This window comes from Oryctolagus cuniculus, chromosome 17 (genome assembly GCF_051225735.1).
Source record: "Oryctolagus cuniculus isolate XC-2025 breed Fujian yellow rabbit chromosome 17, ASM5122573v1, whole genome shotgun sequence".
NCBI lineage: Eukaryota > Metazoa > Chordata > Mammalia > Lagomorpha > Leporidae > Oryctolagus > Oryctolagus cuniculus.
The window spans coordinates 52,476,278-52,501,680 of NC_142883.1; the positions used below are offsets into that span (position 1 = coordinate 52,476,278).

General features: G+C 52.1%; 1 protein-coding gene and 1 long non-coding RNA gene across 6 annotated transcripts in view; one reads left to right on the plus strand and one right to left on the minus strand.

Annotated features, from left to right (window-relative positions):
• The window catches only part of CNTROB (centrobin, centriole duplication and spindle assembly protein), an 18,840-nt gene extending 17,534 nt beyond the window's left edge, over positions 1 to 1,306 (plus strand). For 3 of the 4 annotated variants that reach the window (XM_008270764.5, XM_008270766.5, XM_089317200.1), the window contains 2 exons: positions 519 to 591; positions 791 to 1,306. In XM_008270764.5, coding sequence (XP_008268986.3) covers positions 519 to 591; positions 791 to 904 — 187 coding nt within the window. In that variant the 3' untranslated portion in view covers positions 905 to 1,306. The remainder of the gene's footprint in view (positions 1 to 518; positions 592 to 790) is intronic. The other variant, XM_070061370.2, reaches the window with a different exon arrangement.
• LOC138846203 (uncharacterized) lies at positions 1,255 to 23,689 on the minus strand. Of its 2 annotated transcripts, none has more exons than XR_011383655.2 (2): positions 23,310 to 23,676; positions 1,255 to 1,467 (listed from the first exon to the last, which is right to left on the minus strand). It is a non-coding gene; the product is annotated as an uncharacterized LOC138846203 (long non-coding RNA). The 2 variants fall into 2 exon arrangements; XR_016223778.1 differs by lacking the exon at positions 1,255 to 1,467 and adding an exon at positions 22,949 to 23,203 and having other exon boundaries at positions 23,310 to 23,689.
• Positions 23,690 to 25,403: the final 1,714 nt, after the last annotated feature.

Consider the following 25,403-nt stretch of genomic DNA (forward strand, 5'->3'; position numbering starts at 1 on the left):
GGCAGAGTAACAAATAGGGAAGGAAAGAGAGAGAATCTTCTACCCACTGGTTCACTCCCCAATTGGCTGCAACAGCCAGAGCCAGGCCAATTTGAAGCCAGGAGCCAGGAGCTTCTTCCAGGTCTCCCATGCAGGTGCAGGGGCCCAAGGACTTGGGCCATCTTCTACTGATTTCCCAGGCCATAGCAGAGCGCTGGATCAGAACTGGAGTAGCCGGGACTCGAACCGGCACTGCAGGTGGAGGCTTAGCCCACTACACCACAGCGCCGGCCCCTTTTCTCTGTCTTTCTACTGTGGTTTTCCCCTCTTTTTGTCCTGCAGCTTGAAACTCAGACGCCCAGGATTTGGCTGTCTAGTATAACATTAAGGTCTCCCCGATTTGATCCCCAGTCCTAGTGCGTTTATCCTGGTTCTTAGGAGACAGAATTGGCGAGCAGCTCTTCCGTGCATGCAGTGTTGGGTAGGGTTGGGGGTGGGAGAACAGCTCCCTGTCCTCACAGCCCTGGTTTGCACGGCAGGACCGATGGCCGAGGGGATCCTGTCCCCAGACGGAACACAGACTCCCGCTTGGGTGAGATGCCCCGGAAAGAGGTGAGGCAGAGCTGGGCAGGGAGCAGGGGTGGACAGGGCCCCTGAGCAGGTCCTTCCGCTGCACCATCCCCGCCACCTCCACCCCTGCAGGCCCAGCCCCCGCCTGGTGCAGCGTGGACGCCTGGGGGTTCGGCTCCCGCCTCGCCTTCCCCACGATGCTGACTTTTTCTTCTCTTCCTCAACTCTGATTCCCTCACAGGCCCTCCCGCGCCGCCTCGCCACAGCCCCCAAGACTGAGAAGGCCCCCGCACGGAAGAAAAGTGCACACTCTGCTCCTGGCAGCGTGAGGGGCCGAGGGGGGGTGTGGAGATAGGCCCTGCCCCCATCATCTTCTTCCTCCTCTCGTTACTATTCTAATAAACACGTAGTAGCCTGTATTAGAATCTGTGACTCACAGGAATGTGGGAAATGAAGATATTTGTAGGCACCGACTTCGTAGAGAAACCACATTCTGTTGGCTGTTTCTGATGCGTTCTGTGTGTATGTGTGATGTTCTCTGGGAGAGAACACGAGTACTTGGAAGATGGGCTCTGACTGGATCCCAGGAGTTCAAGTGAGCTTTGACGAACTCTGGTTGGTAACGGAATTATGGATGTTCGCTATTTTTTTAAAATACATTTCTGTATTTTCTAAATTTTCTAAAGCAAGTATGTGTTATTCCAGTAATTGGAAAAAATATACTTTTAATAAAAAAGAGTAAGTTATTGTGTAAAAAGTTTGAGTAACAGTGTGGTTGTTGGAGGAGTGTTCTCCTTTGAAAGCAGAAGCTGCCGTCAGGGTGCGCTGGTGGGATTCCTACCAGCTGAGTCTGCATCAGCTGGCCGTGTGTGGCCAGTGTCCTCACTCTGGGCGCTTTAAATGCGTGAGATCAGCGTCCTGGCAAAGAAAAGAAAAAAGCCATGTTTACAAAACTTCCATCCCACCTCTCAGCAAAGCTAACCCAAAAAACAGCATTAGGGAAGAAAATGACATCTGGGGGCCTCCGGAGAGTTCATGGAAAACACGTATGATGAAAAACTGCCGGAGTTCCATTGAAACCCACAGGAAAAGTGGGTGCAGCCCTTAACCTACGGCTCATTTCTGGCTATCTTTTAAATATTACTCATTTGGAAGTCAAGGAAAAGGCTCCCATCTGCTGTTCACTCCACACATGCCTGTGGTCCCAGGTTGCACTGGGCTGAAACTGGGAGCAGGGACTCGCTGCAGGTCTCCCTGACGGTGGCAGGGACCCAGCTGCTCAAGCGTCGCTGCTGCCCCCCAGGGGCTGTATTAGCAGGCAGCGCTGATGCGGGATTAATCAGCATCTTAATGACGAGGCCAGATGCCTGCCTCTGAATTCCCTTTCCACAGGGTTTCTGAAGTAACCTCAGACATGAAGTCCCCAGTTCATGGTGCATCGCTGTAGAACGCATAGTCCCATTTTCATTACACTGGACGAGGAGGCCCAGGGCACAGTGCAGGGGGGAGGGCCCTAGGGGGTGTTGAGGGAGAGAATTTAGCAGGTTCCGAGGAGGGCGGGCCCCTCTGTTGGACCCTGAGTTATTGGATTAGCTCGAGGACAGGCCTGCTCATGTAGAAACGCACGTAGTGTTTCATATGAATAAGCAGGCCTGAGTTCCTTCCACCTCAGCGACTTCCCAGCCCCGAGGGATGGGAAACGGAAGAAAGATGAAGATGGGTATCCAGCAATTGTGTGGCTTCTCCCGCTCCGCTGAGTCCAGGACAATGAGGCCCTCAACCCAGCTCAGGGCTACTTTCTGTAGCAAGGACAAGCGAGAAGCAAAAGGCAAATGGGTGCGAGATGGCACCAGGCTCAGGCTCAGCGCCCGTATGAGCCCTGTCTGCCCACCTACGGAAATGGTTGCTTTTCCGTTTTTTGGTTTGTTTTTTTTTTTTTTTTAATAATTATTTGGTTTCTGATGGCCATGCTGGCTCCTTTTTCTTTTCTAAGATTTATTTATTTGAAAGGCAGAGATGCAGTGTACGAGGTGGGGGTGGAGAATCAGAGAGAAAGAGATCTTCCATCCGCTGGTTCACTCCCCTACTGGCTACAGTGGTTAGGGGCTGGGTCAGGCCAAAGCCAGAAGCCAGGAACTTCTTCCAGGTCTCCCACACGGGTGCAGGGGCCCAAGGACTTGGGCCATCTTCCTCTGCTTTCCCAGGCCATTAGCAGGGAGCTGGATCGGAAGTGGAGCAGCAGGGACACAAACTGGTGCCCATGTGGGATGTTGGCGCTTCAGGCAGAGGTTTACCCTTCTATACCACAGCACCGGCCCTGCGAACTCGAATTTACGGCACAGTCATCAGCAAGAGATGATTTTGTACCATTCCAAAAAGCTGGCCAGGTGACCCTCCAGTTCCTTCTTGCCTCCTTATCTCCTGGAGTCCAGCCTGCTGACGCCCATCAGCATGCCCCATATTTTTCCTGACGTGCAGCTCTGACAGGGGAATGTTCCCCGAAACAGTGTCCCAAAACCAAATCAGGAAACGGCGCGGTGCTGACAGAGCCGGTCTGTGACACTGACATCTCTGTGCATGCAATCCCTTCCCTGCAGACCACCCAGCAGGCTGGGGAGGAAGGGAAAACCCAGAGCCAAGGAGCGTCCCACTCTTTCCCTCCACAATCTTCTTGGAAACATTCTCAGATAAGGAAAAGCAATTTCAGGAGTTCTTAAAATCACACTTGCAGAATAAAACAGGTATAACCTTTAAGCGCAGGGTTCACTTGGTATAGACGAGGTGTTGATGCGGAACTTTGTCTCCTGAGGACGCACTTGGTGCTGGGGCTGGGGGTCCCTGGCGGTGAGCTGAGTCAGGGTGAAGGCTCAGGTGCCACAACAAAGAAACACAGTGACTCAGTGGCTTTTGGACGAAGTCTGTTTCCCTAGGTTTGGTCCTGAGCAGCGGCTGGTCCTGCTCCACACGGCCCCTCAGGGCCTCTGGCTCCATCCTGCTGCACTGCCGTTAGCTGTGCGAATGAAGCAGGATCACTGTGGAGGACTCCCTGCTGGCGAGGAGGGGACCAGAGTCCAACGACCTGGAAATGGCACACATCAGTCACATGGCCACATCTGACTGCAGGAGACTCAGGAGCAAGGCCCAGCTGGCCTGCCACGCACGCAGGCACGCACGCAGCTGTGACTATTATCACGCAAGAACGAGGCTGGGTGGGGGGGGGCAGCTTGGGCTGCCGTGGCCAACTAGCAGTCTGCTCTAAAGAGGACGGGACCCCAGGGCCGGCGCCGCGGCTCACTAGGCTAATCCTCCGCCTAGCGGCGCCGGCACACCGGGTTCTAGTCCCGGTCGGGGCGCCGGATTCTGTCCCGGTTGCCCCTCTTCCAGCTCTCTGCTGTGGCCCGGGAGTGCAGTGGAGGATGGCCCAAGTGCTTGGGCCCTGCACCCCATGGGAGACCAGGATAAGTACCTGGCTCCTGCCATCGGATCAGCGTGGTGCGCTGGCTGCAGCGCGCCGGCCGCGGTGGCCATTGGAGGGTGAACCAACGGCAAAGGAAGACCTTTCTCTCTGTCTCTCTCTCTCACTGTCCACTCTGCCTGTCAAAAAAAAAAAAAAAAAAAAAAAAGAGGACGGGACCCCAAATAACTGCTGAGACCACCCAGGAAGGACTGTGCAGATAATGAAAACAGTGCACCTGACGTGTGGGAATCGGCCTGAGCTGCAGCTCCAAACCAGAGAGAATTCAGGACAAAGGAAAAAAATGTGAATTCCAACCAGCATTCTGAGAAGAGAAAGAAGGTATGGAAAAGAAGCTGTCAGAGTGAGAATTTAGAAATGACCCCAAAAGCTCAGTGGACTCTACTGGGAAACATGAGAGCTCCCTCAAAGTGTCAATGGCAAATGCACACTACACATGACTGCATGGTTTCAAGGTTGTTGTTTTTTTTCCCCACACTTTTTTTTTTTTTTTGGACAGGCAGAGTGGACAGTGAGAGAGAGAGACAGAGAGAGAAAGGTCTTCCTTTTGCCGTTGGTTCACCCTCCAATGGCCGCCGCTGCAGCCGGCGCACCGCGCTGATCCGATGGCAGGAGCCAGGATCCAGGTGCTTTTCCTGGTCTCCCATGGGGTGCAGGGCCCAAGCACCTGGGCCATCCTCCACTGCACTCCCTGGCCATAGCAGAGAGCTGGCCTGGAAGAGGGGCAACCGGGACAGAATCCGGCGCCCCAACCGGGACTAGAACCCGGTGTGCCGGCGCCGCAAGGTGGAGGATTAGCCTATTGAGCCACGGCGCCGGCTCGCCCCACACCTTTTAATCCCATTTTTCCAAGATTTTTGAAGTATCCTCCTTATATTAATTACAAGAAAAACTTAGGAAATCTCCAACTTTGCAAAAGAGAGTAGATGTGCAAACGAGAGAAATGACAGAAAAAGAGTAGACCCAGGAGAACAACTATTTCAAAGGGGACATTTCAGTGATAATAAAGACATGCTAGAAAGTTCTGATTCGGAAAGTGTGGTTGACTGCGTCACGCGGAGGATTTGCCTGCTAACATCCATCTGGATCTCGCTGTTCCAATAGACACAGCCATATCCGGCGGGGCTGGCGAGAAAGTAAGGGAAAAGGAACTGTCTCTAGCAGACAGTGGGCCTGCACAACCTGACGGAGCTCCCTAATGAAATAACCGAAAAACATTAGATAAAATGTGTTTTTAAAAATCTTAAATGTGGAGGGCTGCCGCCTGAGATGCCGGCATCCCATACAGGCGCCGGTTCGAGTCCCGGCTGCTCCACTTCCAATCCAGCTCCCTACTAATGCGCCTGGGAAAGTAGCAAAGGATGACTCAAGTCCTTGGGCCCTTGCTCCCATGTGGGAGACCCAGAAGAAGCTCCTGGCTTCGGCCTGGCTCTGCCCTGGCCGTTGTGGCCATTAGGGAAGTGAACCAGTGGATGGAAAATCTCTGTTTCTCCCTCTCTCTGTGTAACTCTAGCTTTCAAACAAATTTTGAAAAAAAAAAAAAAATCTTAAAATGATCATCTCAGCTGCAGTAAAATCATACAAAAACTTTAAAAAGAAGAACATTTCTTTAACCTGACACATGTTATCTATAAAAACCCACAGCAAATAGCTTTTTTTTTTTTAAAGGTACAGGCACCTTTGGAAAACCTTTGTCAGTCTGTCTCTTTGTCTTTCCCTGCCATTCAATTTAAAATAGTTATAGAAAATAGGTCAATTTTAGCATAATTAATTAAAAAGTGTTGGTTTAACTAAAGACTTTTTTAGAGGGAGATGCACCAACATGCATCTCACAGCAGAGTAAACTCAAACAGCCAGGAAACACTGGACGAGCTGCTCTGCCTCACTAGGGAGAAAGGCAGGGCCCCTGAGAGCTCCCCTCTGCTGGCCCAGGCAACAGCCAGGGCCAGGGACCAGGAACTCACGCCCTGTCTTCCACGCAGGTGGCACACAGTGAGCCGTCACTGCTGCATCCCAGCGTCTACACTGGCAGGAACCTAACCCTGCTGTTCCAACACAGGCGTCTTAGCCATGGCTAAACACCCACTCCAGAGAGGCAACATTTAAATTAATTAACTGATGAATTAGAAAGGCAGAGAGAGACAGAGCGCTTCATCCACACTAGTTCAACTCCCCAAATGCCTGCAATGGCTGGGGCTGGGCCAGGCTGAAGCCAGGAGCTGGGCACTCAGTCTGGGTCTCCCAGGTGGGTGGCAGGGACCCAGGTACTTGAGCCATCCCTGCTGCCTCCCGGGGTGCACATTAGCAGGAAGCTGGAATCAAAATCAGAGCCAGTACTGGGACCTAGGCACCCTAATACGGAATGTGGGTGTCCCAAGTGATGTCATAACCACGCACCCAACACCCACCCTGGATAGGCAAGGCTTTAAAGTCTGAATCTGTCAGGCGTCAGAGAGGGTATGGAGCAATGGAAGGGCTCCTCATTCTTTGCTAGTGAGAGAACCAGGAGAGGAAAAGCAAACCATCTGGGGACACATTTTGGCATCGTCTCATAAATATGCTGATGTGGACACCTTATGACACCGTAAATCCATCCCTAGGGATGTGTTCTAGAAAAACTTGCCTACGTGTGCAGCAGGAGACAGGGACAGGAATATCCTAGCAAAAATCTGCACGCAAGCCAGTGTCCCTCCATGATGGTAGTTTCCTATTTTTAAAAAAACCACCCAGCTGTGCAAACGGATGAATATCAATGCCGATGCATTTCAACAACATAAGGTCAAGTGCAAAAAGCTCACCGAAGGTCGAATCAGAACATTAGCACAGGGCAGTCCGGGCCAGCGAGGGGCTGGGTGGGAGCAGGGTGACGCGAGGGCTGCACAGGTGCCAGCCTGCTTCAGTGTTTTGTTTTTGTTATTAAATTAATATCTATTTATTTATTTGAAAGGCAGAGTTAGAGAGAGAGAGATCTTCCACCCATTGGTTCACTCTCTAAATGGCCGCAGTGGCCTGGGCTGGGCCAGGCCGAAGCCAGGAGCCAGGAGTTTCTTCCAGGTCTCCCACAAGGGTGCAGGGGCCCAAGCACATGGGTCATCTGCTGCTGCTTGGCCAGGTGCATTAGCAGAGAGCTGGGTCAGAGATGGAGTAGCCGGGGGTCCCTGAACTCGTGCGCCTATGGGATGCTGGTGTCACAGGCAGCAGCCCAACCCACTGCGTGCTGGCTCCATGCCGGAGGTGAGCAGCAGGGCCCGGCAAGGCGTCAGAGCACGCAGGGTGGGACAGGGCATCCGTGTGCAGGGGGCTGTGGTGGAGGTGGCTCCCTAGGAGGCTGCATTGTGAGTTAGGTTAGAATTGAACACATGGGTGTGGGTTCGCCGGCTTCGATACCCAGAGACAGACCTGGCGGTCCATTCCAAGGACGCCGTGTGCCCGCCTCTTGCAGTCCCAGGTTCGCAAGCAGCACCTCTGCTTGAGTTTCCCAGGACGGCACAGACCAGTGCGGCACGCGAGCCCTGCCTCCTGGGCTCCCGGCCTCGGTGCATGCTCGTGGCCTGGCCGTCCCCAGTGGGATGCTCGGCCCTGCCGCACACCAGCCCTCAGGCGTGTGTGTCTCTGTCCCTGTTGCGTGCGCAGGTGTGCAGGGGGGAGGACACTGGGAAGTTTTACAAACCCTGATCCTGTGTGCAACACTCAGGGGCGCAGACGCGCGACCCACAGGTTGTGAGAGGCCCAGGCAGTCGCCAGGTCTGGCCCTGACCTGGAAAATGCAAGGGGACTCCATCCCTGGCACGCGGACAGCTCAACCTGCTGCGCCACAAGGCCCACCCACTGGATTTTATATAATTTTTTAATCATGAAAGTAATACTTTCTTCTATAGATGTAGAAAATTTGGAATGTATAAGGAAGAAGTTAAAATCTTTCTCTCATTCTTTCACATAAATAAATCTTATAAGAAAAAAAGACAAAAAGTTATGGAAATATTCATAATAAAGGAAGCACTTAAAAGACTGATCATAATTTTGATATCATTATGGACTGAATTAGTGTTTCTTTTTTTCCTATTAAGGTTGGACTTCAACAAAATTTCATCATGAGTGGTATTACTATTTTGTAAATAATTTCATTTCCTTTGATAAAACAGGTTTTGATCATCACATCTATTAAGAATATAAAAAAATTCAGTAATTTCATGAATGAATAGCTAAGCAAAAATTACAGATAAAATTTCAGCCATCAGAATATAACATAACTCCAAAAGAAATGTATCGTATACTTTAATAACTTATGGAATTGTTTCCCACTAAAGCTCAAATGTCAGGCATAGTCAATAATACTATTGAAAAAAATGGTGGATTCATGTAAGTATTTTGTAAAATGCCAAAAGAGAATTCTTCATTAAAACTCTCCCTAAAGGGAAGAAAAGGGTGCCTCTTTAAGATGACAAAAAGGCTCTATTGAAACCCCACTTAATGGGGAAACATGAATTATTCCTCTTTAACACAGGAACAAGGCAAGGAGGTACCAACACCACTGCTTAACTTGGCTCCAAAAATTCTGACAAAGCTATTTGAGAAAACAAAGAGATACAAAAGGAAGGAGAAGAAATCAAACTCTCATGTTTTACAAATGAAGTGAAAAGCACCCCTTGATCACTAGAGCTAATAAATGCACCAAGGAAACAAGAGGTTACAAATCAGTGGGGAATGTTTATCCTAAGGATAGCACATAGCACCTCTTATTTCTCTCCACTTAGCCATTTCTTTTTTATTCTTTAGTGAAGCCCTGTAATTTTATACGGGAAAAGTCCTGTACATTTTTTTTTTCCACATTTTAAAGATTTTCTTGCTACTGTGAGAAGATTCTTTTTTGGTCATTACACCTACTTTCTTGTTCTTAAATGTTCAAAATAAGGTGTTTATCATGTGTTCCAGGGAGAACATAGCACTTGAACTGATGTTGAATTGCTTTTTTTTTTTTTAAAGATTTACTTTATTTATTTGAAAGGCAAAATGACAGAGAGAAACAAACACTCCCAGATGGTCTGGACCAGGCAGAAAGCAGGAGCCAAGAACTCCATCTGGGTCTCCCATGTGGGTGGCAGGGGTCTGAGTAACTTGAGCCATCATCTGCTGCCTGCCCAAGGTGCATTAGCAGGGAGCCGGATCAGAAGCAGAGCAGCCGGGACTTGAACTGTTACTGGAGAACTGCAGGGTCCTTGTCTTCATGCAAGAAAGAATTCAGGTGTGAGACAGAGAGTGGTGGAAAGCAAATAGCAAGGTTTATTAGGTCAGGGACATCCGTAAGAATGGATGGGTGCCTCTCCAGACAGGACCTGAGAGAGAGTGCCCAGTTGCTCAGACTGGGGGAGAGCGGGGCTACCTGGTTGAGTGGAGAGATTACACCTGTAGAGAGGCCAGGCGGGCAGCTCAGCAGAGAGGCAGAGGGCTGAGCGCGCAGTCCTGTTGAGGCCGGGGGTTTTTAAGGGGATGGGTCTTGTCTTCCCACATCTTCTCCTCCTAGAACAAAGGACTTTTTGGATGTAAATACTAAAAATTCCTTTCTGAGTTTTACCCCTGAAGTTATCAGACAGGAGGAAGTCTGGCTGGCGTCGACCTGGTTAGAGGAAGGATGGGCAGGATGTCTGAAGTGCAGATATGGGCTGCCCCTGGCAGGTTATCGGGATGACTTTGAGATGCATGTGCTGGACGTAGATGTCTCCTTAGGCCTTTGTCACACACACATAAGCTCACATCTGACTTCCTACCTAACAGAACTAGTGCTCCTGTGTGGGATGCTGGCATTTGCCGGTGGCAGCTTACTCACTGCACCACAATGCTGGCCCCGGCACTGTCTTTCATTTCTGTTTTTCTATCACGTGGAAGAAGCATCAGTGACAGGTGCACCATGTGAATACAGTGGGAAAACCTTAAAAAGTTCAGAAGTTCATTTTTCTGGCTTCCATGTTGCTATGCAGCTCCCACCCTTTTTGTGTGGAACCCCAAAGCTGAGGTCCCCTCACGGGAAGTGAGAAAAGCCACACGCCGACACCAGGGTGCTGGAACAAAGTAGGAATTTAATTCTGCAAAGCACTGAGGCAGAGCTGGGGAATCTTCTGGCCAAGGGCCATTGGGATATTCCAACATCACTCGCAGGCCATTCAAAATTATCAACTTCAAAATGAGCCTGCTGGAGATTTACTGCATTTTAAGTCCCTCCCATGGTTGCCTTGGCAGGGCCAGAACAAACGATTTCTTTCTTTCTTTTTTAAGATTTTATTTATTTATTTGACAGGTAGAGTTACAGACAGTGTGAGAGAGAGACAGAGAGAAAGGTTTTCCCTCCATTGGTTCACCCCCCAAATGGCTGCAACGGCCAGAGCTACACCAATCCGAAGCCAGGAGCCAGGTGCTTCCTCCTGGTTTCCCATGTGGGTGCGAGGCCCAAGCACTTGGGCCATCCTCCACTGCCCTCCCAGGCTACAGTAGAGAGCTGGACTGGAAGAGGAGCAACCGGGACCAGAACTGGTGTCCACATGGGGTGCCAGCACCATAGGCGGATTAACCTAGTGCGCCACAGCACCAGCCCCAAATGATTTCTGTACCCAGCTGTACTCAGCCTGCGATCGGCCATTTCCCACCCCTGGCAGAGCAGGGAACATGGGCAACTCTCCCTCCATCCCCGGACTCCCTGAGGATCAAGGGGAAGGAATCTTCTAGGTGGCAGCAGGCATCGAGACATGCAGATGCACCTCCCGCGCGGGTCCAGGTCGGTGCTCAGAGCTCAGGGTCTTCCTCTGACTGGTCAGTGACGGGGCAGCACGACAGTCTCTTGGCAAGTTTGGTGATGGCAAAGCTGGGCTCCAGGCAGCCTGGGGGCTATGTGCAGGAGGCTGTCTGGCTGTGGTGTCTCTGAAGAAGCTCCCCAGACAGGGCCTGAGAGCAAGATGCTATCTACCGGGGTGGGCACAGGTGCTGTGTGGGATGCCCTCACCCCTACCAGGTGCCTGATCTGAGTGCTGGTTCTGCTTCCGCTCCAGCTTCCTGCTAACGTGCACCGTGGGAGGCAGCGGGTGACAGCCCAAATACCTGGATCCCTGCATCGAGTTCTGGGTCCCTGGCCTTGGCCTGGCCTAGCTCCTGCATACTGCAGGAATCTGAGGATTGAACCAGCAGATGGACTACCTTTTAGTCCCTCTGCGTTCAAATCAAAGGAAAGTAATAAATGAAAAGTTTAAAAAGAAGTTATCTGTAGAGGAGACTAACGTGTCTTGTGACCTGGGACCCAGGCAGCACTCCCTAAATTGAGGGATTCAGTCTTTAGTTGCAGGTTGATTTGCAGTCATCAGAGCAGGGCACAAAAGCTTCAAGCTAAGGGAGGGATGTTGAGAGATCCACATGGTGGTAGGGACCCAAGCACCTGGGCCACCACCTGCTGCCTCCCAGGCTGTATTAGCAGGAAGCTGGGTTGGAAGTGGAGAAGCCAGGACTCAAACCAGTGTTCCGACATGGGATGGTGCGGTATGCCAGTGAGCCGGCTGTACCACAGCATTTGTGTGTGTGTGTGTGTTTAATCAGTCTTTTTTCATTTTAGCCATCCTAGTGGATAGGAACTGGTATCTTGAGGTTTCAGTTTGCATTTCTTTGATGGCATTCTTCTCACGTGCTTACTGGCCATTGTTATGCCTTCTTTAGAAAAATGTCTGTCTAGATGCTTTGCCCATTTTAAAATCGGGTTCTTTGTCTCTCCGTTTCTTGTGCCAAGAAAATTTTAAGAGCAAGGAGCAGCAACTTCCTGACCACCCAGGAGCTGACGTCTTGCTCATTTCCAAACCTACTTTTGCGTGGGGCTGGACTTTTTTTTTTCTTCTTCTCAGAACTGCATTTGAACAATCATGTGGGAAAAAGAAAAAAAAACCATAAATTTAAATGGAGGGGTTCCCTCGGCGCCCGGCTCCGGAGCAGGCAGCCGCTTAGCGGAATGCTGTCTGCCAGGGGCCTGCGCGAGCGGCGTGGAGACTCCATCTTCGACTCAATTAGGCTCAATCAATCTTGTCGCCGAGTTCCCGAGGAAATTCAATGACAGGTCAAGTGGAGGAAGCCCCGTAATTGTGGCTTCGGCGGCGGCTGACAGGTGGTCGATGGCCGCCCGCGGCTGTCTGACGTCCAAGGCCCGGCCTCCGCCGTGGGCAGAGCCGGCGGGAGCAGGGCTGGGGCACGAGGCTCCTGCGGCTGCAGAACCCAGCCCCGAGCTGGGGCAGAGAGGGCCCCAGGGGCGGCCCCCTCCCCAGTCACCGGCCCGCCCGGGGCCGTGGGGTGGTCGCTGAGCCAGGGGTGCGGGGAGCTCCTGTGGGGAGGGGGCGTCAGGAGCCTCAGCGGCCACGTCCCCAGCCTGGCCCAGCGGTCTGCGAGGCCAGAAACTGTGACACTCAGGCCACGGTCAAGGCCAGAGGCTAGGGCTGTGAAAAGTGGGCTCGTGGGGAGAGTGAAGTCAAGAAGGCGCAGAGAACCCCTGGGCGGGGGCGTCTCCAGGAATCCCCCTCTCCTCCTAGTCTGAAACGCACAGGAGGACCTGCGCCCTCTAATGGTGACACAGATATTGCAAGGGAATAATCCAGAAGCTACGTTAACAGTAACAATGACAGACTTGTGTGTGGGGAAAAATCATAAGTACATTGTGCTCTAGTTTTCAATGCGCTACCTCTGGGGGAGGCTGGCGGAAGAGTACCACGTATGAATATGTACAGTATGAAGGGCATGCTGTATCTGAGTATCTGGGTTCAATACCCAGCTCCAGCACAGACTCTGGGAGACAGCAGGTGATGGTTCAAGGAATTGGATTCCGGCCACCCACATGGAAGCCAGCCCCAGCCATGGCGATATTCTGGGCATGGGCCAGTGGACAGGAGTTTTCTCCTTGTCTGTCTCTCTGTCTTAAATACACATACAGGAGCCGGCACTGTGGCATAGTGGATAAAGTTGTGCAGGTTTGAGTCCCAGCTACCCCACTTCCAATCCGGCTCTCTGCTAATGGCCTGGGAAAGCAATAGAAGATGGCCCAAGTGCTTGGGCCTATGCACCCACGTGGGAGACCTGGAGGAAGCTCATGGCTTTGGACTGGCCCAGCTCCAGCCATTGCAGCCATTTGAGGAGTGAACCAACAGATGGAAGACCTCTCTTGGGGTCTGTGCTGTGGTGCAGTGGGTTAAAGCCCTTGCCTGAAGTGCCAGCATCCCAAATGGGCGCCGGTTTGAGTCCTGGCTGCTCCACTTCTGATCCAGCTCTCTGCTATAGCCTGGGAAAGCAGTAAAAAATGGCCCAAGTCCTTGGGCCCCTGCACCCACGTGGGAGACCCAGAAGAAGCTCCTGGCTCTTGGCTCCTAGCTTTGGATCGGCACAGCTCCAGCCATTATGGCCATCTGGGGAATGGATCAGCAGATGGAAGACCTCTCTCTCTGTCTCTACCTCTCTCTATAACTCTTTTTTTTTTTCTTTTCTTTTTTTTTTGGGGGGGGCAGAGTTAGACAGTGATATAACTCTGTCTTTCAAATAAATAGAAATAACTCTTTAAAAAATACTTCTTTCTCTCTCTGCCTCTGCTTATCCCTCTCTATAACTGACTTTCAAATAAATAAATAAAATCTAAAAAGCAGTATACATACATACAGCCTATGCTGCCTCTTAGGGAAGAATGTATATTTGTAAAATTGTTCCTCTACTAGAGGGAGGAAGGGAGGGGAAGTGAAGCACGGAAGGGTGGAGACAGGCTCGTCGGTGAAGTCTTCTTAGGTAGTTGTGCATCCTATGCATGTGCTACTCATTTTTTAAAAATCCCAAGACTTGATTTTTTTTTTTTTTTTTTTGGCCAGGAGGAGTTAGACAGTGAGAGAGAGAGAGAGAGAGAGAGACAAAGAGAGAGTTATAGACAGTGAGAGAGAGACAGAGAGAAAGGTCATCCTTCTGTTGGTTCACTCCCCTAATGGCTGCTACGGCCAGTGCACCACGCTGATCCGAAGCCAGGAGCCAGGTGCTTCCTCCTTGTTTCCCATGCAGGTGCAGGGTCCAAGCACTTGGGCCGTCCTCCACTGCCTTCCTGGGCCACAGCAGAGAGCTGGACTGGAAGAGGAGCAACCGGGACTAGAACCCAGCGCCCGTATGGGATGCTGGTGCTGCAGGCGGAGGATTAACCAAGTGAGCCACGGCGCCAGCCCCTGATGGAAATATTTCTAAAAGTCCTTCCTACCCTCAGAGAGCAGAGCCCACTGCACATGACTTCACCCTCCCCCCACATGCACACACTGACTTGGTCTGCAGGGATTCAGCCTGACCTGGGCGTGGCTTCTTTGGATGTGACCTCCATATTGCCCTTTAGGTAACCCTGCCGGTCCTAAGGATAACCTGACAGGGTAACCAAAATCCGTAAGATTCCCTGCTGGTGGGGCAGGTGGCACAGGGGGCTAAGCCACTTTTTTGGGACACACACATCTCATATCAAAGTGCCTGAGATTGAGTCCCACCTCCACTTCTGATCTAGCTCCCTGTTAATGTGCCTGGAAGGCAGCAAATGATGGCCCAAATGCTTGGGTTCCTGCCACCCTATGGGAAATTCCTGGCTCCTGGCTTTGGCCTGCCCAACCCTGGTTGTTGCAAGTATTGGGGGAGTGACCAACCTATGGAGGCTCATTCGCTCTCTCTGTCTCTCTCACTCTGCTTTATAAAGCTACAAATAAATATATTTTTAAAATTTAAAAATACTTTTAAAACATTTATTTTTTATTTTTTTTTTATTTTTTGACAGGCAGAGTGGACAGTGAGAGAGAGAGACAGAGAGAAAGGTCTTCCTTTTGCCGTTGGTTCACCCTCCAATGGCCGCCGCGGCCGGCGCGCTGCGGCCGGCGCACCGCGCTGATCCGATGGCAGGAGCCAGGAGCCAGGTGCTTTTCCTGGTCTCCCATGGGGTGCAGGGCCCAAGCACCTGGGCCATCCTCCACTGCACTCCCTGGCCACAGCAGAGGGCTGGCCTGGAAGAGGGGCAACCGGGACAGAATCCGGCGCCCTGACCGGGACTAGAACCCGGTGTGCCGGCGCCGCTAGGCGGAGGATTAGCCTAGTGAGCCGCGGCATCGGCTCTAAAACATTTATTTATTTATTTGAAAGTCAGAGCTACAGAGAGAGAAGGAGACACACACACACACACACACACACAGAGAGAGAGAGAGAGAGAGAGAGAGAGAGATCTTCAACTGCTGGTTCACCCCCAGATAGCCACAAAGGCCACAGCTGAGCCAGGCCAAAGCCAGGAGCCAGGAGCTTCATCCGGGTCTCCCACATGGGTAGCAGGAACCCAAGCACTTGGACCATCTCCTGCTGCTTTCCCCAGGCACATTAGCAGGGCGCTGGATCAAAATGGAGCAGCCAGGACACAAACAGCTGCCCATATCGGATGCCAACATCATAGGCAGTGGCTTTATCTGCTAGGCCACAATGCTGGCCCCTACAAAATTATTTAAAAAGACTCTCTGGGGGCCGGCACTGTGGCATAGTTGGTTAAGCATCCCAGTTCTCCATCTGAAGCGTGAGGTATTAATGGTTCCTGAAAAGATGCAGGTGCAACCTGATTAACCACAGGCCCCTTTTGTCTATGAAATCATTTTTCCCCCACCTGATGGTGGGAGGTCCATTGTCTCCTTTTGGCATTATTAAATTTTTATTTGCTTATTTTCATATTTTTTCCTTTTTTTTTTTTTTGACAGGCAAAGTGGACAGTGAGACAGAAAGATAGAGAGAAAGAGACAGAGAGAAAGGTCTTCCTTTTTCCATTGGTTCACCCCTCAATGGCCGCTGCGGCCGGCGCACCGCACTGATCTGAAGCCAGGAGCCAGGTGCTTCTCCTGGGCTTCCATGCAGGTGCAGGGCCCAAGGACCTGGGCCATCCTCCACTGCACTCCCGGGCCACAGCAGAGAGATGGACTGAAAGAGGGGTAACTGGGACAGAATCCAGCGCCCTGACAGGGACTAGAACCCGGAGTGCCGGCACCGCAGGTGGAGGATTAGCCTATTGAGCCACGGCACCGGCCTATTTTCATATTTTTTAATTTGAACACGAGAAAGAGGCAGAGATCCAACTTCTATCCAGTGGTTCATTCCCCAGATGTCTGCAATGGCCTTTGGCTGGGGCCAAAGCCAGGAGCCTGCTTTCCACATGGGTGGCAGGCACCCAATTACTTGAGCCATCACCTATTCTCCCAAGGTTGGCATTAACAAGGAGCTGGGATCAGAAGCAGTCAGTAATGGGACCCAGACACTGGAATCCAAAACATGGGTGTCCCTGTAGAGGCATCTTAACCACGGTGCCAACCTCCTGCCTGACCCGGCTTGAGACCCCGCTTCTGTCTCCATGTCCCTCAGGTAATTACACCTTATGCAACCTTGGATTTGTCCCTTTCTTCAGTTCCGTGGTCCCTTCCACTTTTAGGGGCCGGTTCGGTTTGCACTCACTGAGTTTTTGCCAAACCACGGTGCCATCATTATAAAATTGAACCACCCTGGCCTGTGACACAGAGCTGTCCCCAGGGGACTCTTGCAGTGTGAAGGCAAAGTCTTGGGCCCTGGCACCAGTAGACCGCTCTTGGTCCTGAGACCCCATGGGCATTAGTGGCCTCCCTGGGCTGACGGTGCCAGGATTTGGAAGGGGAGGAAGTCCCTCCTCTGCGCCAAGGCTGTCATTCTTTCAAGGTCTCTCTGAGATCCCCCTGACCTTTCCATTGCCCTGCATCAGGGGCCGTGGTTCCCACCACAACCTGCGCAAGGTAGATGTAAAGCCCATTCAGTCACGGCTGCCTCTCTGCTGCCTGTTGGTTCCTCGCCCTGGAAGCAGCCTTCCGCTGCAGCCTACTCTCCCTTACCTTCATGTCACGGCCTCTGGAATTCTGCCCAAGGCAAACAAACGTCCCTGAGTCTATTTTAAAAATTAATTCTATAGGGGCTGGCACTGTGGCGTAGTGGGTAAAGCCGCCACCTGCAGCGCCAGCATCCCATATGGACACCAGTTTGAGTCCCAGCTGCTCCACTTCCGATCCAGCTCTCTGCTCTGGTGTGGGAAAACAGTAGAAGATGGCCCAAGTCCTTGGGCCCCTGTATCTGTGTGGGAGACCTGGAAGAAGCTCCTGGTTCCTGGCTTCAGATCAGCCCAGCTCTGGCCATTGTGCCTATTTGGGGAGTGAACCAGCAGAGGAAAGACCTCCCTCTCTCTGCCTATCAATAACTGCCTTTCAAATAAATAAATAAATATTTTTAAAACATTAATTCTGTAGTCAGCCAAGTCATGTGATCACATAGTTAAAGCCATCGAATGTTCCAAAGGTTTCTGGAAGAAATGGCAGTGCTCCATCGCACCCCTGCCCTCTTCCCTAGGCCCACAGTGCAGAGGGAAGTCTCATTTAGCTGCTGCTTCTGGTATTTGTTAATTTTTTTTATTTTTTTATTTTTTTATTTTATTTTTTGACAGGCAGAGTGGACAGTGAGAGAGAGAGAAACAGAGAGAAAGGTCTTCCTTTGCCGTTGGTTCACCCTCCAATGGCCGCCATGGCCGGCGCGCTGCGGCCAGCGCACCGCACTGATCTGATGGCAGGAGCCAGGAGCCAGGTGCTTTTCCTGGTCTCCCATGGGGTGCAGGGCCATCCTCCACTGCACTCCCTGGCCACAGCAGAGAGCTGGCCTGGAAGAGGGGCAACCGGGACAGAATCTGGCGCCCCGACCAGGACTAGAACCCGGTGTGCCGGCACCGCTAGGCAGAGGATTAGCCTAGTGAGCCGCGGCGCCGGCCCAGTATTTGTTAATTTTTTAAAGAATTATTTCTTTATTTGAGAGGTAGGGTTACAGGCAGACAGAAGGAGAGACAGAGAGAAAGGCCTTCCAATCGCTGGTTCACTCCCTAGATGGCCACAGCAGAAGGAGCTGGGCTGACCCAAAACCAGGAGCCAGGAGCTTCTTCCGAGTATCCCACATGGGTGCAGGGGCCCAAGGACTTGGGCTGCCTTCTACTGCTTTCCCAGGCACATTAGCAGGGAGCTGGATTGGAATGAAGCAGCTGGGACTCGAACCAGTGCCCACGTGGGATACTGGCACTGCAGGCGCTGGCTTTTCCTGCTACACCACAGCGCCAGCCCCATATCCTTTTAAGTCTTTGTATGAACAAAAATTTTCTTTTCTTCTTGGTTAATCCTTAGGAATAAAACAGCTAAATTTATGGTGAGTATATGTTTAATTTTCAAAGAAATTGCCAAACTATTTTCCAAAATGGTTGAGCCACTTTATTTTCCTATGAGCAATATATACAGGCTCCAGTTGCCCTACATCATCTCCAATGCTTGCTTCTGTCAGAGTTTTTAAAAATTTTTTGCAAGATTTATGTTTGTTTATTTGAAAGACAGAGTGACAGAAAAAGGAGAAATAAGAGAGAGAAAGCGATCTCCCATATGCTGATTCATTTCCCAAATGGCTGCAACAGCCAGGACTGGGCCAGGCCAAATCCAAGAGCCTGGAACTCCATCTAGGTCTCCCATGTGGGTGGCAGGGACCCAAGCACTTAGCCATGTTCTGCTGCTTTCCCAGGCACATTAGCAGGGAGCTGGATCAGAAGCGGAGCAGCTAAGACTCAAACCGGTGCCTGATATGGGTGCCAGGGTTGTAAGCAGCAACTTAACCCCCTGGGCCACAATGATGGCACCTCAGACTTTTTCATTTTTTTCCATTCTGATGGTACAGGGCATCTCTGTGTGGTTTTGCATTTCCCTGGTGACTGATGACGTTAAACATCCTTTTCATGTGCTTATTTGACATTCCTATCTTCTTTTGTGATGATTCTGTTCCAATTGTTTTGCCAGTTGTTTATTCGAGTTGTTTGTACTTGTAATATTGAACTGTAAGAGTTCTTTATACATGCTGGGTGTAAGTCTTTTGTCAAACACAGCCATACGTTTGTTGCTTAAGATCATGGAGAGATTCTCAGAAATGCCTTGTTGGACAATGTCATCACTGTGGGAACATCAGAGTGCACAGATACAAACCTATACGGGGTCGTCTCCTACACACCCAGGCTCCTCAGACAAACCCACACAGCGTGTCAGTGTACCACACACTGCAGACAACCTGTGTGTCCACACAGTGGCTGTGATGTCTGCCAGCAGCCCCAATTCCATCGCCTGACCACTGCCACAGACGTCGCCCACTGCTGGCCAAAGCATCTCTACGCGGTGCCTGGCTGTGCATGTCGTGAACAGGTATCTGCTGTCCCCTAAACTCCCTGCTCTCCGTTTAAATCCAAACTTCCCTGCCTCTGGGAGGGACGTCAGGTTTGGCCAGGTGATAGTCCAAAAAGCGATCGGCAATCCTATTCTAGAAAGTTCTTTCCTGTCAGTTCACCGCCACTCAGGCAGGGTGGGGTTACAGAGGCACAGAACTAGAAAGTTCTTTTGCCCATATTCATGATTAACCCCACATTTGCCAGGTGGATAGACACACAACCCACCCCATGCGACCCTCGGGAACTCTGCAGCACAGGTTGAAAAGGAGGGTTACTTGGATCATCCTGCCTCTGGTACCCGCAGCTGCACCTCTGGTCCAGAGATCACTACACTAGGTAGGAGGAAAAAAAAAAAAAAAAAAAAGAAGAAGAAGAAGAAGAAGAGATGACATGAGAAAGAACTGTGTGATCGTGCCAGCATTCTCCCCTTCCCCAGAGCGATCCGTCTGCCCGGGACCCCCCCTCCGCCCCGGCCCCAGACACGCTGAGGGTGAGCCAGCCTCTCATGCCTTTGTCTGCTCCCATCTCCATGGTCTGGTCCACTTTCTGTCCTACCGTTCCTCTGACGGTGACAATGTGTGCCGTGCTCTGAAGAAGGGGCACGCGGCCATCAAAATCCACGCAGCACTTTCTGTCTCGATGCTTCTGTCAGCTCCCTGGGGTTTGTATCTACCACTTGGCTGTGCAGCGCCTCGTCCAGAGCGTGTGTCTGTTGCTTTTGTGACCCATGTGTAGCCTGCCCAGGCTAATGGCATCGATCCAACGGACCGGCCATCTGTGGGGCCTTCCCCTCGGGGACATTCTCTGTGGTCGCTTCTGTCTTGTTGGCAGTCAGAACAGTGCTTGTTGGCGTGTTGTGCCTGCGAGCGGCCAAGAGGAGCAGGGCTAGACCCAGCCCACCTCTGCACAGCCGTGGCCCCTTCCCACTTCACGGATCCAGGAGGCCACCATGGCCGGCACAGTAGGATGCAGACCGCCCTCGTCCTCCACTGCTGGAGGGAGGGCCTTCCAGTGACCACGGGAGTGGCCTGCTTGAATACACTCCTTACATTTCCATAGAGAACATGTTCCGTACTGGGATCCCTTGAACAGTCCAGTTCCTGCCCTCCCTTCTGCATGACACTACAGCCAATCAGCCAATGCTCAGCAGTTAGGAGAAACCCAAACACGGGGCCAGATGGCACGCAGTACAGCCCACATGGCTCATCTGTCTTTGCCTTCTTTAATGCAAGCAGGATGCTACCTGTTTGCTTCGGAACTGCCACCCATCGCCCGGGAGGCATTTTGGTCACAGGCTAGATTAGCCTAGACGGACTGTACTCAGTGTTAATGACTGGGCAGGACCCTGCTAATGTAATGTGCCAGTGTCTTCCAGCTACTGCCCCCCTGTAATACAGTGTCAACACTGACCCTGTTGCTAAGATTCAACTACCTTATGTAAACATGCCTTGTCATATTGACAACCCAATGTACTGGCGAACAACTGGACTTAGCTAACTGTTGGGTAATCTCTGTGCTACCTTGCTCTGCGAAGCCCAAGCTATGTGGCAATATGACATTGAGAGGTACAGAGGTCCTCACCTGACTGTCTCAGCGGAGCGACCAGACAGCCGCAGCACCAGCTGCTGGCCACGCCCATGAGTCACCTTGCACGTCCCAGGCAGCACAGGGAGCACAAGAACCATCCAGGTGAACCCAGTACATTCACTGAATCATTTTTTTTAAGATTTATTAATTTATTTGAAAGGCAGAATGAGAGAGAGCAAGAGAGAGAGAGAGAATCCTCCATCTGCTAGTTCATTCCCCCCAATACATGCAGCAGCCAGGGCTGAATCAGGTCAGAGCCAGGAGCCAGGAGCTCCATCCGGGTCTCCCATGAGGGTGACAAGAACCTCAAGTACTCAGGCCAGCCTCCACAGCCTCCCAGGTGCATTGGTAGATTCGCTGGATCGGAAGCACCAAGCAGCCAAGACTGCAGCCAGCCCTCCACTACGGGACGTGGGCTTCCCAAGACGCAGCTTGACCCGCCGCCCCACAGCACCTGCCTCCATTCACAGAACCTTGAAATCGGAAATGACTCTTGCTTGAAGCCACTGAACATCGGAGCATTCCATTTCCTACATAACTACACAAACGCCTGCTATTTCCAGTCCCGAGGTTTCAGGCTCTTGTCGGATTTGATGCCCACCTCCCACCTCCCACCTCCCACCTCCCACTGCTGGCACTGATTTGAGCTCCCTCAGTCCCCGCTCAACCACCCTCTCCCCACCTTCCAGAACGCTTGCTCTCTTCTCCCACCTGTTCTCGTTTCCGGCCCTGCTCTTCCTGTCCTGGTGGGTTTACGTCTTTTTAAAAAAATCCCTTTACTGTGATTGTAGTGGGGCTCAGGGAGGGAGAGGGGAGAAGTCGATGTGCTTCATCCATCCTGTTTCATTCAGCGTCCACTGCCTTCTTAGCTTATTACAGAATCGCCCCTCCACCCGCTCTGTCCTCAAGATCTGACTGCTCAGCGGCTCCTCCCAGATCCCGCATCCCCCAGAGTCAGTCACCCCCCTTTCTCCCCCCGCCTGGCTTCCCGGAGGTGGGGTCCCTCCCTCCCATCCACCCCTATCCCTGGTAATCACCACCATTCTGCCAGCAGCGAGCTCTGGCGTGTCTCACTCCGGTGACTGCCCCATCTCCATGATCCACCCACCAACACCACCCCCCGCCTCCTGAGCCTTTACTGCTGTGGTCTCCTTTCCTCCCCTGGCCGCCTCCTCCACCTCCTTCAGCCAACCCCCACCAAGGGACCAAATGCCGATGGCGTCAGCTCCCAGAGCGGCCCCAGTGGAGTTTGCCGCTGCCGGGAGCTGATCCGGGGGTCCAGCCACCTGCTCTCTGTTCCGAGGCCCCCACCTCCACCGGCCTCACGGCACCTGCCTTGTGTCTCCATCATCTCGATTTCTGAGGCCTTCCCAGCACCCAGCCACTCAGCTTGCAGGAACAGAGCCCGACTCTGTCCACGCCATCAGGGCAGGGCTCCTTGCACCCTCAGCCTCACGTGACGCAGGCCTTCCCAGCCTACCATGTTCCCCAGTGACCAAGAGGGACACAGGGTGGACACCTGGCCAGAGTCAGGCCAATTGGTCACAGGATCTAGTGAAGCCATCAGCTAAGTGGGTTGAAGTCTGGGAGGCTGGGAGGCAGCCCTGTTGCAGCCACTTTGGGGCTATGAGGGGAAAGAGCCTCACCTGGGGGGCATCTCTGAACCCTGCTGTGCCTGAACTCAAACCTATACCTTGCGTTTTCCATGAAAAGAACTCTTTCAGATTTCCTGCTCTTGCCTGGTCTTGCCACCCACACCGACTCTGCCGACAGGATAATCTTACCATTATCATTTTTTGTTGTTCAATTGGCACAGCAAAGACAAAGAAACATCTCTGGGAAAAAGTCTTCAGACAAAGTCTACAGCTCCCCCTGGTGGAAAATGTTTTTCAGCATCTAGATAAACGCACCAGCTTTCAACCCACCACGTGTACCAAATAGTCTTATAAATCTAGCCCAATTTAGAACATTTTTTCTACTTCAAAAAATATGTAATTGCTGCTATTTATAATCCTGATTACAGCCCATTCTGATAATGCTTTTTCGCTCAGAACTTTAATTTCCAAGGAAACATGTTTCACAATCAGGCAGTGAATATAGACGGTGCTAGCCCATTAGGAATCAATTTTTAAAGCAATCAAAAAGAAAAATACGAAGGAAGAAAGGATCAGAGGCACAGAAAATTAGAACGCGGCAGAAGTTTAACATCCAGTCAAGTAAAACTTCATTGGCCTCCGGTGCCACACGCGCCTTTTTTCCCCAGATCCCACGGAAACGATCAAAGAGAGAACCTTAAAAAAAAAAAAAGTTTCAGCCAAAAACCTGGAGGGAATGCCATTCACAGAAATGAACACCAGGAGTCCGAGGAAATACCGTGGCTCCGCGCTAAGCACTCACCTCAGAGGAGGGGCGCCCCGGAAGGTGGGGAAGGGCTCCCCCAAAGAGCAGCGGGCCCCGGAAGGTGGGGAAGGGCTCCCCCAAAGAGCAGCGGGCCCCGGAAGGGGGCCCGGGCGCTGGGCCGACGCCTGGTGACCGACGGACGCGCTGACCCTCCCCGCTAGGTCAGCGGAGCGCTCGGTGCAGACGCCAGAGATGCGGGCGCAGCAGCCAGGGGCCCGCTGCACCCGGACCACTGTGAGGTCCACCCGCCCAGGCCAGAGGAGGAGAGCCGGGGACCGAGTGGCCCTGCCGGGCCCTGGCCGCCACAGAGCCGCGGACAGAGACGCGCCCGGTGACCTGGGTACTTGCGCGGCCTCGGCGTCGCGGCGCCCTCTGGCGGCCGGTGCAGTCTCTGCAGGAGAACGTGCCCAGTGCCCGCCCGGTGCGCTCTGCGGAGCTGAGGAGGTGCTGGGGAGAGGAGAGACCCGGATGGAGGAAGCAAAGGATTATGGGCGCACATCTTGAGGGAGCCCTCACCAGCCTCCGGCGCGTCCGCCTCCGTCTCCCCTCCCTGTGTGAACAGATCCCGGGGAACCACCTCAGAAGGACATCCCGGAAAAGGGGCTGAGGAGGGGCAACCCGCCAGGAAGGCCCCCAGCGATGGCACCAGCACGAATGCACAGAGAAGCCTCACGTCCACGTTCTCAATAATATGAGCTCGCAAAAACGCAACTTGGTGTCCTGGGCGTGGCGTCTACATACAACGGAATATGATTCAGCCCGTAAAACGGAAGGAAATTCTGACGCCTTCTATACACGGCTGAACCCCGAAAGCGCTGAGCTAAGTGAACGTGGCGCCTGACACAGAAGGGCGGGGATTGCATGGTCGTGCGCGTGTGAGGTAACCGTGTTGGTGGAGACGGAAACAGAACCAACGGAGACGCCCTGGGCTGCAGGAGGGGGAGATGCGCACGTGACTGGTGAATGGGTCGAGATCGGCCGGGGATGATGAAAGACAGCGGTGATGGCTGCGCAAAATGGTGATGCTATTTAATGCCACTGAACTGCATTCTTAAAAGTAGTTCGATGATGGGTGGCCCTGTAGGGTAGCGGGTAATGCCGCAGCCTGGGCGCGGGCATCCCGTATGGGTGCTGGTTCGGGTCCCTGCTGCTCCATTTCCAATCTTGCTCCTTGCTAATGCGCCTGGGAAAGCAATGGGAGATGGCCCAAGTGCTTGGACCACTGCCACCCATGTGGGAGACCCAGAAGAAGAGTGGCTCCTGGCTTTGGCCTGGCTCAGTGCTGGTCATTGTGGCCATCCAGGAAGGGAATGGAACTAGTGGACGGAAGATGTGTGTGTGTGTGTGTGTGTGTCTGGGGAACTATGACTTTAAAATGTTTATTTAAAAATAGGTGATAAATTTTAGGAGTATTTTTCCACAATAATCACCCCCCAAAAACCCAACTTGTTGTAAAAAAAAAAAAGGAGCAATCAGAAAACAAGAATTCTTAGAAGTTGAGAACATAGGGCAAATGTTTGGATCTTTGCTTGGGACACCCACATCCCCTGTTGGGGTCCCAGCTCTTCTGCTAATGCACGCCCTGGGGCACAGCAGATGCTGGCTCAAGTACTCGGGTCCCTGCCAGCCACGTGGGACGCCTGGATTGAGTTTACAGCTCCTGGCTTTGGCCTGGCCCAGCTCTGGCTATTGCAGGCATTTGGGGAGGGAACCAGTGGACGGGAGATCTCTGTCTCCCTACCTTCCAAACAAAATGAAAATAAATAAATAAATGAGACAAATATTTTTAAAAGGAATTTCGAGCATAATGGTGGCAAAAATGAACAAACGGAAGCAGGGAAGAATGGAAAGGATATTGCTTTAAAAGCATTGTGAGTTCGGAGGCCCGCGAAGGAGCCCTCCTGGAAACACTCTGAGTGCCCAATCTGGATTTACAGTGACTGCCGTCCGTACTGAGGCCCATGCCCAATGCAAAAAATAAATAAATAAAAACCAGGCAGCAACTCTGAAACACAGCATTTATTCTGCAGTGTAAAGAAAACATCCCTTGCACCTCTCATCCCTTGAGGCTGAGGGGTGGGACTGGGGTCC